The sequence below is a fragment of the Mustelus asterias genome, chromosome 7 (assembly GCF_964213995.1).
Source record: "Mustelus asterias chromosome 7, sMusAst1.hap1.1, whole genome shotgun sequence".
Lineage (NCBI taxonomy): Eukaryota > Metazoa > Chordata > Chondrichthyes > Carcharhiniformes > Triakidae > Mustelus > Mustelus asterias.
This window is the reverse complement of record NC_135807.1, coordinates 80,751,627-80,767,056: the sequence shown is the minus strand read 5'-3', so window position 1 is coordinate 80,767,056 and position 15,430 is coordinate 80,751,627. Positions and strand designations below refer to the sequence as shown.

General features: G+C 42.1%; 1 protein-coding gene across 3 annotated transcripts in view; it reads left to right on the top strand.

Annotated features, from left to right (window-relative positions):
- The first annotated feature begins 10,983 nt into the window (after positions 1–10,983).
- The window catches only part of jph1b (junctophilin 1b), a 130,891-nt gene continuing 126,444 nt past the window's right edge, over positions 10,984–15,430 (top strand). For all 3 annotated transcript variants that reach the window (XM_078216329.1, XM_078216331.1, XM_078216330.1), the window contains exon 1: positions 10,984–11,506. In XM_078216329.1, coding sequence (XP_078072455.1) covers positions 11,128–11,506 — 379 coding nt within the window. In that variant the 5' untranslated portion in view covers positions 10,984–11,127. The remainder of the gene's footprint in view (positions 11,507–15,430) is intronic.

Here is a 15,430-nt window from a genome sequence, read left to right as displayed (position 1 = left end):
CATGGCTGATTATCTCTTTTTCTACCGTCCTTCCTTCTCACTGGTATGTATGTCTGCTGAGCACTGAAAAATCGCTTTGAAAGTCCTCCACTGTTCCTCAATTGTACCACTATAAAGTTTTTGCTCCCAGCCTACCTTAGCCAATGCCTCCCTCATCCCTTTGTAGTCTCCTTTGTTTAAGCACAAGACACTGGTATTGGATTTTATCTTCTCACGCTCCATCTGTATTTTAAATTCAACCATACCGTGATCGCTTCTTCCGAGAGAATCCCTAACTGTAAGATCATTAATTATTCCTGTCTCATTACACAGGATGTGGAGATGCCAGCGTTGGACTGGGGTAAACACAGTAAGAGTTTTAACAACACCAGGTTAAAGTCCAACAGGTTTATTTGGTAGCAAATGCATGGCATTTGCTACCAAATAAACCTGTTGGACTTTAACCTGGTGTTGTTAAAACTCTTACTGTCATTACACAGGACCAGATCTATGATAGCTTGCTCCCTTGTAGGTTCCATTACATACTGTTAAAGGAAGCTATTGCGGATACATTCTATGAACTCCTCCTTAAGGCTGCCTTGACCGACCTGATTTGACCAATTGACATGTAGATTAGTTATTTATTTGTTTATTTCTCGCCCCTCCATGATGTTATTATTTGGTAGCCTATAGACTATGCCTATCAGTGATTTTTTCTCCTTACTATTTCTAATTTCCACCTTAATAGATTCAATCTTTTTTTCCATAGAACCTATATCATCTCTCACTACCACCCTGATATCATCCTTAAATATCAGAGCTACACCACCTCCCTTACCTTCCTGTCTGTCCCTCCGAACAGTCTGATACCCCTGGATATTTAACTCAGTCGTGGCCCTTTCCGCCAATAGTTTTTCTGGGACATTACTTGGGATGAAATCTCCACCTCCTTCCGCAAAACAAACATGATCATCCTTGTCAAGGGGGAAGGGCCAGGCTGGGAGTTCTCTCATCTCAGCCAACCAGCCAGTAGAATTGCAGAGCCCCTTATGCTCAGAGCGAGGATCGTACTTTAGATTCCCAATCACTCCAAAAATTCTTCACCATGTTTTTGTCCCCATATAAATGAGTCAATGAGCAGGATTCTTAAGATGTATCCATGAAGGAAGCTCAGCACTCTATGCTAGAGTTGGCACCTTGCGCTAGGATTCCCTGCCTCCTTCAACTAGCAACTGTCTGAGATGTACGATCATATGGGAATGGTAGGTAGGAAAAGATCTGGCTAGCCATAGTGACGCCCTACATGTTACAATACAGATGCTCCCAAATTACCTGCAGACATAGTCCTCCAAGGAACAGCAATTGTTGGATTGCCATTCCACTCAAAATTTCTCCCAACTCAATACTGCTCTGCATTTCTTCCAGGATCTTATGAGTCCAGCTTTTTTATTTGCAAAAATATACTTTATTCGTAAAATATCTGAAAGAACGTGACAAACATTTCAAAATGGCCATCACACAAATATTCAGGTTTTCTACATCATGTTGTGTTCTTGAGGTGTTTCAATACAGTAAAAGAAACGTTACAGACATTTCAAAATAGTCATTACAAATGATGCAAAAGTATGCAAGTTGTCTACCTAGATCAGGTTGCACTCAGAAGTGCTTCCATACAATTGTGATACATGTAATATTCACTGTATACATTCAATGTGAGTCATACAGCCCGAGGGGTTTCTGCACAATTCCACTCCCCTCAGTTCACAATGGCTGAAACATCTTGGACAGCAATCTTCCCCCATTGCGCCTCTGCAGCAGCTGCCCCTAGCTTTGGTGCATCCCTCAGCACATAGTCCTGGGCTTTGGAATGCGCAAATCAGCAATACTCAAGGTAACTCTTTGCACTGGAAGACCAACAAGTTTTGAGCAGACCAAAGAGTGTCTTTCACCGAGTTGATGATCTTCCAGCAACAGCTGATGTTTGTCTCAGTGTGCGTGCCTGGGGATAACCCATAGAGGACAGACTTGTGCATCACGGAGTTGTTTGGGAGGAACCTCAACTAAAAGCACCTCAACTATTTCCAGACCTTCTTTGCAAAGGCACATTCCAAAAGGAGGTGGACAAGGGTCTGTTCCTCACTAGTCACCTCGAGGGCAACATGCAGCTGGGGTGAGACTCTGGGCACGTAAAAAGGATCTGATAGGCAAGGCCTTTCTCACATGAGTTCAGCTTCATAAAATATTTTTACTCCATTCTTAAAGTTATAAAGCCAATACACAGTGGACAGAGCAAGCCCTTGCTTGCTCTAAAAACCAATTCAAATTGAATCCAATTCATGGTTCCTAGAGGAAAGACATACAAGATCCAAGCTGACAAGAAAAGGCATGCACCACATCTTAGACTTTTAAAAAATATTTTACTCCATCTTAAAGTGACAAAGCCAATGCTCAGAGTGGACCAGGTGGACCTAAGTCCATTCCTTGCTTTCTCCAAAAAACAAATTCAAATTCCAATTGAATTCAATCCATGGTCCCCACAAGAGAGACAACAAGATCCAAGCTGACAAGATAAGCCATTACACCCAATCTTGGGCTTGATGTGACGTTTTATCTTAGCCAAAAGACCGGGGATCTGATTTAAGGCTTGATCAACTTTTTTCAGCCTTTTCAGAAATGCAGGGCACAGCATTTTTTGGAGTGCTCTGTCACAGAGTAAGACAGGACATGTCCCTTTTTTATGGCACTAGCTGCTGTATGATACATTTAAAGGTCTAATTTGAATGTTAATGAATGTGTGAATGGATGAATGAGTGAATGGGTAAGGTGGGTGATATGTGGGTAGGATGGGTGAGGTAAGTAGGTGCAGTGGGTCTATCTTTTGTTTGACTGTTCTGTTTCCCAGTCAGAAAAGGTCTAGTCTCTCTTGAATGAAAACAATAAATCCCAGAAGATTTATAAATCCCTGTTCCATAACATTTCTCGCTATGCATTTTATTTCTGATCAGCTTGATATAGTATTTGTTCGGAAGGGTTCTCAGAACATAGAATGTCTCATTGTGAATATCTAGTTCATAATTCATATTAATATTTTAGAAGGAATGTGTCATTCTGGGAACATTAAAGTTAGAATGGGTAAGCTAACTAAAAAGCTGCGGGCTTTAAAAATTGCCAAAAATCTCAAGAAATGGCAATTTGGAAGGTGACCCCTATTGTTTAATAAAGTTAGAATAGAAGAGATGGAGCCAAAAAACAGTCAGTGGGCTTACTTAGTTGGAGGACTGGAGATATGTTAAAGTTTATTTATTAGTGTCACAAGTAGGCTTACATTAACACTGCAATGAAGTTACTGTGAAAATCCCCTAGTTGCCACACTCCAGCACCTGTTCGGGTACACTGAGGGAGAATTTAGCTTGGCCAATGCACCTAACCATGTTATCTACACTCCTTGAAAAGCAGTGCAGTCCACAGAGAGAGTTTTGGGAGTTAGAGCTAAATTTGTTTAAAAGCTTTGAGGAGATGGGTAGAGTTTAAGAAGGTTCTCTGGTTTCAATTGATCTCAGTGTTCTGCAGCAAAAGAAAGTTTCCATGCCGAAAAGGTGCAGCTGTTAGCAGGCTTCGGAGTTAAAGCTCAAAGAGGCTGATACTTGCAATTTGGACTTAGTGTAGTTTGCAGCTCACCAGAGAAACCCGAGAAGCCTTTCAGTGCAGTTATTGCTCAGGAAAAGTTCTGGGAAGCTTGAGTAGGTGGCAGAAAGTCACCGGTTCCATGTTGGAGAGAGTTAGGGTTCAGAGAAGCCCTGGGAGCCATTTCTAGATGGTGAAGCTGGGAGACTGGAGTTCAGAAAAACCCAGGTGCAGCTCCAGCTTAGTGAAGCTAGCTGTCTGCAAAAGAGGTAGAATGATGCTAGTAATTAGAGGCATGCATGCCGGTTTGTGAATCCCATGGAACAGTCTCAGAAGGAGATGTTGAATCATTGGGAGGTGAGTAGTCATTAAAATAGTCCACCTTGAAGTGACCTTGGTGGCAATTCAGAGGCTAGATCTTCAAAAGGGAAGAATTGAAATTCCTCGTGTGGGAGACAGTGGCCGGAATTTTACTGTTATGCCCGCCCCGGGCACGGCTTACAGAATGGAATTCTCCATTGGCCTCGGGTGGGATTTTACGAGCCTCGCTCGAGCGACGTCGTAAAATATCAGCCTAATGTTTTAAAGAGATTTTGTGACTCACAGTGATCACTGACATCTGGGTGGGTTACTGAGAAATCCATGGGATCCATCTTCAACATGCCTGCCATTTAATGCAGTGTAATGTGTTCAGCCAGTTTGCCTGGTTATTCATATTTGCACTAAATGAAAATATAAATATGGTAAATTGTTTTCGTATCCTGATTGTAATGGGAAAGTTTATTTTTGTTTGTTTAATACTGTGTCCTTATTGTGAGAGTGCAATAATAATAGATCATAATAGCACAATCCCAGTTTATCAAACTGGGATTTCAAACGTTGCCTACTTTAACTAAACATTTACTAGCCCCTAACCAGATTGGAACAGTCTAAATACAACCTCTGGTCTACACAGTAGAAGATATTTGCTTCTTTGGGATGGAGTCCCATTTAGATAGTTTTCTGCCACAGTAAAACTGGGTGTATGTCTTGGAAATCAAAGCACAGTTTCCTGCCCTTTGTATTCAGCTTTATCATTTTTACTTAATGGTAAGATTATCTTTGGTCAATAGGCAAAAGAACTACTGGGGTTTTAAGTAAAACTGAAAAAACCTAAGGTTGTTTCACGTCAACAAGTTCAACCTGTCCACCCAATAGTAATCTCTGCTTCAACCTCATTTGTTGTGCTAAGGATCAAGTTGGATGAGAACAGGGAAGTCAGTTATTTACCACATGGAGCAAAATCATCAGAGATATTTGGAGGGGAAGCAAGTGATGTTAGCTCCTCTTTACATGTTGAGTCAGGATTCCTAATACTCCTGGGGAACATTGTTCATTAAGATAAGACCATAAGATATAGGAGTAGAATTAGGCCATTCAGCCCATCAAATCTGCTCTGCCATTCAATCATGGCTGATACAATTCTCATCCCCTTTCTCCTGCCTTCTCCCCATATTGATCAAGAACCTATCTATCTATTACTTAGTGAACACATTTTTAGAGTTATTCTTTGAATAGAGGTATATTACTAGGTTTTACATTAAGAGTTGATAGCAACCAGAAGGAAACAATACAGGATATTATCCTAGAGTCTTCCTTTGAAGGTGTGTTGATGATTCTTCTAAATGATGTGCACTCTTGCAATAAACAATATATACCTGAGGAATTTTGATACAATGCAGTTAAGATTTAAAATGTTATGTACTGAGTTCCGCATTGCTAAGTTCTTAGATTTTCTCAGATTTCCCTTAATTAACTCCAATATCTAAACTAATTAACAGCCACAACTGATCAAGTATCAGTGAGACATCAAAACCTTGAAACAATGAAAGAATCATGATGAAAAAAGGATGGATTCCATTCAATTGACTGCAATTGTCAAGTTTGGTAGCCTTCTGTTTCTGAATTAATCAGTTATGAGTTCAAGCACTGCTTCAGAACTTTAGCACGTGATTTATGCAGACTCTGACTTTCAAACAAGTTATTAAACTGTAGTTTTGTCTGCCTGATAAAGTGGTCCCATTCTTGCATAGCCAGCTGCAGCCAGTGAATCTCCTGCAATGTTTTCCCTTCCCAGTCCCAACCATAAGGATTAATCCTTGACCTACCCCCTCCTATTTCTCATCAATATGCTGCACCTCAGCAACATCTTCCGAAGACACAACTGAAACTCAGCCCAAATTCCACCCTCTCCCCAACCCCTCCACTGCATTGTTATTTTGATTGTCTGATATCCAGTCTCGGATGAGTTGAAATTTCTTCTAGTTAAACATTGGGAAACCTGAAGTGACTGTCTTCAGCACCCACCACAAATCAATGTTCCCCAGCTATTGGTTCCTTCCCTGGACACAGTTTCAGGTTCAGCCAGACACTTTGCAGCCTCAACATCCTACTATTTGACCTGGAGCTGAGCTTCCCCATCCCTTATCCTTTCCCTCACAAAGCCCACCAATTTCCACTTCTGTAATACCGGCCGTTTCCACCCTGCCTCAGCCCCTCTGCTGCTGAAATCCTCAGCAGTTCTTCATTGCCTCCAGACTTGACTTTCCACTGTTCACCCTCCATAAACTGGAGTTCATCCAATATGCCGCCCATATCCAGACTTGCACTCAAGTCCCATTCATCACCACCCCTGTACTCTTTAGTCTGCTCTGGTTTCTGGCCAATCAATGCTCAATTGTAAACTTGTTGGCCTTGCATCCAAATCCTTCCATGGCTTCCTCGTTCCATATTTTTGTAACTTCCTACAACCCTCTTTTGCATTTTGGGAAATGTGTTTCCAGAAACTCTGGCTTCTTGTGCAGCCCCTCTTCCTTCACGTTTGTACTAACAGCTATGCCTTCAGCTGTCTTGGCCCAAAGCTCATAGATTCCCTCCTCCAGTTCCTTTTCTCAATCCTCCACGTCTCTCCTTTAAGACAATGTTTAAAATAAATTCCTTTACCAAAGTGTTCGGGTCATTTTTTTGTGTTGGCTTCTTTGGTCCGTTGTTCATTTTTCTTCGTATTTGCTCCTGGGAAGCACCTTGGGGCACTCTACTGAGTTAGAGGCACATTGTTACATAAATACAAGCTATTTCTGTAAGTGTCTTCCTCCAGTCATACAAAGTATACAGGACAATTTCAGCAATTAGAGGAAATCAATTCCTACCAAGAATTTTGAACTTTAATCAATACCTAGAGCAAATGAGTTGTTCCAGCAACTGTTTGGTTATCAGCCAGATCAGCTCGGAAACTGGCCTTTCACTGTCTCTGAGACATCATTGTGTGCAAGATTCCAATACTCAGGGGGCAAATTACACCTCAAGGAGCAAGTACAGAGGCTTGTGGGACTTGTTTGTTGATGTAGCACTGCACTGGACCATTTCCCCACATGTAAATATGGTGCAACATCCCAGCACTGTTTGTAGACAGGAAAATGTGGTAAAATAAAGTGTTATACATAAAACGACTGAATGCAGAGAAAATAGTTGTTACTGATAGGGTGCCAATTATTTTATTTGCACTATTATATACAAGAACCAGTTTATATTCTGTTAATCTAGTGCAAGTTATTTATTTGAGAATTTACAATGATTGCATCAAAGTAACTAACTTTTCAATGAAGATCTTCACGTATAAATAAGACGGCGAAATGAGAGTTGTTAGCAAACAAAACTGAATGTTAAAAATCACAGCATATATTAGTTTGGAGCAGAAAGTATCTAGGGTTCATCTGTGATTGTAATTCAATTTAACTATGATACTGTACATTGTGATGTTATGTAAAAGTGTTTGCATTTGGCTTGCAGTTATTCCCATTTCCTCTGTTATATGTTTAATTACAGCGAAGACTACGATAAAATCAGAATGTGGGTCAAATTAACACCTGAAGTTGATAAGTGATTAAACGCCCTTTTCTGTTTAGCTACAGACGTGATTGATCTAATCAAGCTATGCGGTCTGCCCCAGCCGAGCCCTGTTTGATACACAAATACTTTTCTTTCCAAAGATCTTCCAAGTGCAGGTTAACGAATCTCTGTGGACTCACCTGACCTACCCGAGCCCCTCCATACCCTATTGACCGTTCCTCTGGCCAGGCTTCTGGAAAGTTTGTATGTGGGTGCCACGTTAAGTCTCCTTTCCAGGCACCCCTTCGTGAATCTATGCAATCTCACGAACATGACCCTTCCAATCCTCACCGCTGCACAACTATGACCATATTTATTCTTCCTTCTATTCTGGGAACTTCGTGACGCACTTTTTCTCCAATTACGTACTCCAGTTATAGCGTGCAACAGCCTATGAAAAAAAAACATTTGGTGTTAGTCTCACCCCCATAGTCAAAATCGTAGCAGTTACCTTCTCTTTTTTTAAAAGAAAATCATAATGGGTGTCTTTTCCCGCCAGCAATGCTTGTTCCTTAAAACCTGGAGCAGGAATATATCCCACTTAATGTATCAGTCGTAGGTAACCAACTTGTAACAAACTTCCTAAATTTGTAAAATTCCGATTGCAAGTACGACCGACCGTTCGTTTAGGAGTGTATCTGTTTGCAGTAAGCCCAGCTAGTACTCTGAACATCAGACGAATTTTGCTATTGACAATAGTCCAAACGAATGTAAATGTAGAGTACCTCCCAATCAGAACAAGCGACTTGGTATCAAAAGTTCAATCGGAAACGTTACTAATTGTTACAAATATTGGAAATGTTGACCTTTTCTAAGTAAAAGGGAGGCAATTAGTTGATGAAAACTAGTTCCATCATCAATAGATATTAGTGAAACCACAACTTCAGTTGCATCCTACTGAATGCAAATTGAATCGAGACCGAATTTCCCATCCCATCTAGGTATTACCCTGAGCAATATTTTTAGGTATTTTTTAACGTTGATACAACTAGAATGTTACTACTGCCCCTTCAGGATTTTTAAAACACCAGTGTTTTTGGGAAGGATCATTTTGCACTCATTCTCGTATGGATTGCTCATTTTTTTCTGCCTTTTTTGCTTTTTCAGTATGTTTTCAAATTTTCACTTGGCTTAGGTCCTTTTGATTTTCCCTCCTTTTGATCTTATTCGTTCCTCGGCTTCTTTACACCTTTAAACAGTCTCGATTTTAAGTCTGTATTTCCACGTTCGTCTCGCCGCTGATTCCTTGTGCTGCTCTTCGTCGAATCTTTAACTTTTCTGGTGTTGCCTCCTAGATTTTTGTTTTCATTTTTCTCTCGTTCTCTTTTATGACCCGTTTTCTTCCTGATTCTGTCGATTCTTGCACTGTGTCTGCAGGGATACTGCTACTGGTCGTGGCGATTAGCTCGGTCAGTATTACCAGTCTCAGTGCTGTGTTTACCTCCCAACCAGTCGCTCTAGTATGGTTCCCATGATCCAGCCTCTCTCGCACTGTGCCCTCTCCCTCTGCCCAATTACCTGCCAGTCTCTCTAGGTTCATGTCACACTATTTGTAACTCCCACAGTTGCGTGGACCTGCAGAGTTTCACTGGCTGTCTTGTCTGGAGACAATACACATCTTTTTAGCCTGACTTGGTGCTCTCTCCACTCCCATTGTTTTGTTTCTTAAAGACTGGATTAGTTGTAAGTATTCGCATTCCAACCATTATTCATGTAAATTGAGTCTGTGTCTTTATAAGTTCTGTTTGTGAACAGAATTCCCACTCACCTGAAGAAGGGGCTTAGAGCCTCGAAAGCTTGTGTGGCTTTTGCTACCAAATAAACCTGTTGGACTTTAACCTGGTGTTGTTAAACGTTTTACTGAGTCTCTCTAGGCACAGTCTATTGCCGCGAACAGCGTCTGTGGTCATTGTTTGCCTTCCCTTGCTATAGCCTCTCCTGTCAGTATGTTAAAATTACTCTGCAAGTAATTTTAGTCAGTAATCCAACTCCCTCCCAATCCCTGTGATTTCTGTACCCATCTTCCTCCCAATCCCTGTGATTTCTGGGCCACCTCCTTCCCAATCCCTCTGATTTCTGGGCCACCTCCTTCCCAATCCCTCTGATTTCTGTACCCACCTCCTTCCCAATCCCTGATTTCTGTGCCCACCTCCTTCCCAATCCCTGATTTCTGTGCCCACCTCCTTCCCAATCCCTGATTTCTGTGCCCACCTCCTTCCCAATCCCTCTGATTTCTGAGCCCACCTCCTTCCCAATCCCTCTGATTTCTGTGCCCACCTCCTTCCCAATCCCTGATTTCTGTGCCCACCTCCTTCCCAATCCCTGATTTCTGTGCCCACCTCCTTCCCAATCCCTGATTTCTGTGCCCACCTCCTTCCCAATCCCTCTGATTTCTGAGCCCACCTCCTTCCCAATCCCTCTGATTTCTGAGCCCACCTCCTTCCCAATCCCTCTGATTTCTGTACCCACCTCCTTCCCAATCCCTGATTTCTGTGCCCACCTCCTTCCCAATCCCTGATTTCTGTGCCCACCTCCTTCCCAATCCCTCTGATTTCTGAGCCCACCTCCTTCCCAATCCCTCTGATTTGTGTCCACCCCCTTCCCAATCCCTCTGATTTCTGAGCCCACCTCCTTCCCAATCGCTGATTTCTGTGCCATCTCCCTCCCATTCCCTGTAATTTCTGTGCCCACCTCCTTCCCAATCCCCCTGATTTCTGTGCCCACCTCCTTCCCAATGCCTCTGATTTCTGTGTCCACCTCCTTCCCAATCCCTCTGATTTGTGTCCACCTCCTTCTCAATCCCCCTGATTTCTGCGTCCACCTCCTTCCCAATCCCTCTGATTTCTGTGTCCACCTCCTTCCCAATCCCTCTGATTTCTGAGCCCACCTCCTTCCCAATCGCTGATTTCTGTGCCATCTCCCTCCCATTTCCTGTAATTTCTGCCCACCTCCTTCCCAATCCCCCTGATTTCTGTGCCCACCTCCTTCCCAATGCCTCTGATTTCTGTGTCCACCTCCTTCCCAATCCCTCTGATTTCTGTGTCCACCTCCTTCCCAATCCCTCTGATTTCTGCGTCCACCTCCTTCCCAATGCCTCTGATTTCTGTGCCCACCTCCTTCCCAATGCCTCTGATTTCTGTGTCCACCTCCTTCCCAATCCCTCTGATTTGTGTCCACCTCCTTCCCAATCCCCCTGATTTCTGTGCCCACCTCCTTCCCAATGCCTCTGATTTCTGTGCCCACCTCCTTCCCAATGCCTCTGATTTCTGTGTCCACCTCCTTCCCAATCCCTCTGATTTCTGTGCCCATCTCCCTCCCAATCACTTTGATTGCCATGCCCACCAATCGCGCTGGCCCCTGTGCCCGCCTGTCTCCCCAGTCTCTCCAGTGGCTGCTGAGCCCGCCTCCCCGGCCAGTCTCTCCAGTTAAAGTCAGTGGAGCCGCCTCCCTGGCGCTCTCTCCAGTCAGACGCTGCTCGCACTTTCTCTTCGCTCCAAGCTGCTTCCCTCTGCCTCTCCCGCCCCCTCTGCTCGGTCTCTGCAGCCCGCCGAGCCCCCTTTTTAGCCCGTGTGCGATCCGGCCCGCACCGTTTCATGTATGACTGGAGGAAGGTTTGACTTCGACGATGGCGGGAGTTACTGCGGCGGCTGGGAAGACGGCAAAGCCCATGGTCACGGCATCTGCACGGGGCCGAAGGGCCAGGGCGAGTACAGCGGCTCCTGGGCTCACGGGTTCGAGGTGGTGGGAGTCTACACCTGGCCCAGTGGCAACACCTACCAGGGCTACTGGACCCAGGGCAAGCGCCACGGGCTGGGGGTAGAGACCAAAGGGCGCTGGTGTTACCGGGGGGAGTGGACGCATGGCTTCAAGGGCAGGTACGGGCTCCGGCAGAGTCTCAGCAGCCCGGCCAGGTACGAAGGCACATGGAGCAACGGGTTGCAGGACGGATACGGTGTGGAGACCTATGGAGACGGCGGTGAGTACTGGCGAACCTCCTGCTTTCTCCCCACTCCAGACTGCAGCAGCAATGGCCATTGACAACTTTACCTGGGGGCAAAATAAAGACCAAATCCATCCAGCAACCTGGGTCCACTCAGTGTTCAAACACTGCTTTCGACCTTTAAATAAGTTTCACATTTCAGAAATCTCCTAGCTTGTGAAATGGACATGTTTAGGAAAGATCCAGGTTCTCATTCTGCCCCCCTCCAGGAAAGGGGGTGGCCGGGGAAAACCTGCCAGCTTTGCCGCCTGGACTTTCTCCCGGACACAAGCCCAGAAACGTGCTCTAAAAGAGCAAACTTCCACCTGATGGCCCCCTGAGCAACAGAAAAAAAGCAAGTGAAATTTACATTGATAGTGGAGGAAATACAAGCAACATAATGTGTAGTGGAGAGCAGAGGCGAGTGTTGTTATCACTTGGTGCTAGGAAGTAGCCACGCGTGATTGGTGATTTATGATGAGTTGTTTGGGAAGTGCTCACTAGCCTGGCTGATGTTTCTTATCCGTTCCAGATGTCTGTAGTTTGAGGATTAGGGAGGGGGGGTCTATTCATTCACAAGGGAACAGATAAGAGTTGAATCTGGATTAAATTCGATGTTTTTTCATGCAACCTTCATTCACTTATGTTTGTTCCGCAGTGAGGGAGCTCGGCGTGGGAGCACTAACTGCGTATGCATTAGAATCCTTTCCTTTAAAAACAAACTCTGCAGCCAACCCCATCAAATCTAACATGTTTACAATGTTATTGAGCTATTCCCCGCCATGTCCAAATCATCACATCGTTCCACAGAATAATGGTGGTATTTCATTTTTAGAAAATATCGGTACATTTTGAAGACACTAAGAGTAGTCAAATGCTATAACAGATGTCTAGATCCACGTAAGCCATCCACAGCAACAGCTGAAGAGGCGAGCAACATAGAGTGGGTGTATGTTCCTTGTCAAACGCCTCCAAAAGTGCTGAAAATGTATGGGACGAGAGTGAAAGTTCTGTACATTTTATAATCAGCTCAATTGCATAAAGATCATTTTAACAAATGAGGAGATCAACTTTAGTAACTTCAAAATAGATCATGTATTGAAATTCTTTGTAATAGCTTCACTTGTTTACAAGGAATACAGATGCTATTCTAAACATTAACAATACCTTAATGCACATGTTTAAAGGAAAATATGACATTGGAACAAAATTATTCCTTCCTTTGCCCCATTTTCAAGTTACTAAAATACTGTCTATATTGACCCTGGGCATTTGCTTTTTCCTTTTTAATTCAACAATATAGAATTTTAACTAAACTGTCTCTCCATAGTCTGGCCCCATCTTTTCTTTGTTATAGTCATACAGGGTAGAAAAGGCCCTTTGGCCCATCGAGTCTGCACCGACAATAACTATCATTAAAGGTGTGCTAATCCTATTTTCCTGCACTTGCCCCATATCCTAATCCCTTCCAGTTGTGCTTCCCGGAAGGTACATTTGCACTGTTCCCTGTCCACGCTCCCTCAGCTTGACTGTTGACACTTTTGCATGTCATCTTGTGTGAAAAGTGTTACAGATATAACAGGTTGTTGCTGCAACTTTTGAAAATGCATCTGCTGATTTACCCAAACTAGGATGCGGCAGAATTGGTTTTGCTTCCAGATGGCAATAGTTATTTCTTGGATATTTCTTATCTACATAATGTTATGTACTGTAACAAACGTTGATTTTGCTGGAGTGTTTCCAGAAGAGAAAGTGCTTGGAATATTGAATTCCCATGTAAAACTCCAAGAGAGTATTGCAGGAAAATAAGCCAAATTGTGTAGGTTTAAAATCTTTAGAAGGCACCATGCAGGATTGGTCATAGGATTTTGATTGTTTTGAATAATTTCCTGGGTAATTACTTGAACTATTACATTCTCCTACCTCTTCCATAAAGGCGATTTTTAAACATATGCGTTAAAAAGTAACATATGATAACAGAGAAATTTCTGCTTATGATTAAAGTATAACATATGCTACTGCTTCATATGCTACTCATTGTTCTAAAGGTACACAATAAGTCGAATATTCATATGTGAAAATGTTTTGCTGTTTTTTTAAGTAAGAACAAGAGTTGGAACCACAATTTCATTTTCTTGTTAAAAGCAACAGACTTGACCATATCAACTAAACATTCAGTCCATCTATAGTTAGGATCAAGGTATCTCAAATGGCTCAACAATTAAATGCACTGCCTGGTGAATTATTGAACCATACAGAATAGGATTGCTGGTCTTTGCTCAGTGAGCTGAGCTCAACTAGGTTGGTAGTGTGGGTGTTACAATATACTTCAGCGTCAAGAGATAGAGAGAAGGTTCCCGTTCCTAATCACAATCTTGAAATTTTTGATGGCGCCCATGTGTCAGCATCAGGTACAGTTAGGATTGGGGTGGTCCGCTTGGTCCAATAGCTTGCTGGCATTTGCTTTCTAAGCTTAAATAGAGAGAAAGCAATTTACATCATTTACTAGCAGGCTGATGATGTCCATGGAATTATACCACAGCATGAACCTCTGTCTGCAAGAGAGGGGAGGAAACCTGAGAAACAAAATAAAATGAGGATGATGTTAGTCTCTTAACTGTAAGTTAGGTACATTTGTAGTGATAAGAGAAAGGATTGTGTTAAGATAGATCCTGATTTTTTTCCTAAAAAGGAATATTAATGTTCATACACAATATAGCTGCCAAAATTAAATCTTTCAAACACTGAATTCATCTTATTTTTGTGTTGCAAAATGAGCATTGAAAATCTTAATGTTCCTTCAGTGCCTGAAACGTTAAAAATTAAACGAGAATCTAGCGTTCATTTTCAAAAATAATTGTGAACTTGGTTCAATATCCATGTCCAAATGAACTGTTTTGTCAGCCATCTGCTAATGGAAAGGACTAGAGTTTATCGAGGTAGTTGAGAGTGATCAGATCATCAACTAAAAATAGTTTTCCAACTTACGAACCAATGTCATCATTGACCAAAATACCCAACGTGGGAGCAGAATACTGAGTGTGACATTTAAACACACTCAAACATAAGACATAATCTGGATCACATCAAAGCAAAAATAAAGAAAGTTTATGTAGTTAAGGATTGAAATTAAAAGGCCGGGACATAATGCACAGATCTGAGCAGTATTGATAACTTTCTAAGTCCTTGGTGAGATCTCTCAGAATCCTCTATACTTTCCAAAATCTTCCAGAAATAATACTGATTGTATCCAGGATGCCTCTAATGAGGCAAGAATATCAGCCTGTGAGTGAGTTATTGCATTATCCATTAGAGAACCATGAATTAAAATTCACTTCATATTAATAATAATTATAATATCATAATTAACTTTAATGTTTGTTCACCCTAAAAATAAAGTTTTTAAAAATTGCAGTTATTCAGGTCATAAGTACAACAATTATTATTGAATAAATCAATTACATATCTAATCAAGTACCTATCTAATGATTGGATATCTCTGGAAATATTGCATAGAGTGCTCTCTACTATAAAATTTTAATTTAGAAAAGTTAATCAAGGGATACTGTTAATTAAATGCAGTACTTGTGTTACTAATGTGAAGAGGTTCACTGCTTAAGGTGGTATAGAGTCCACTTTCAGTGTTCTGGATATGGAAGAACAATTCTCATTTATAATGTACTTGGTATGTTCATGAAGTAAATGCAGTATTGCTTTCCATGATTCTAAACAGATCTCAGACCATTGAAAAGCAAGTCTACTCCATGGTATGTTAGAGTATATCCAAATGTTATCAGTTTTGACTTCCAGAATTTGAATGTTGTGACCGATTGCTGCAATATTTTTTCTTGTTAATGTAATGTATGTATTCTCCAAAAATTGGGATCAATGGGTTTAAATCATTAAAGTTTTGCTTTTGAA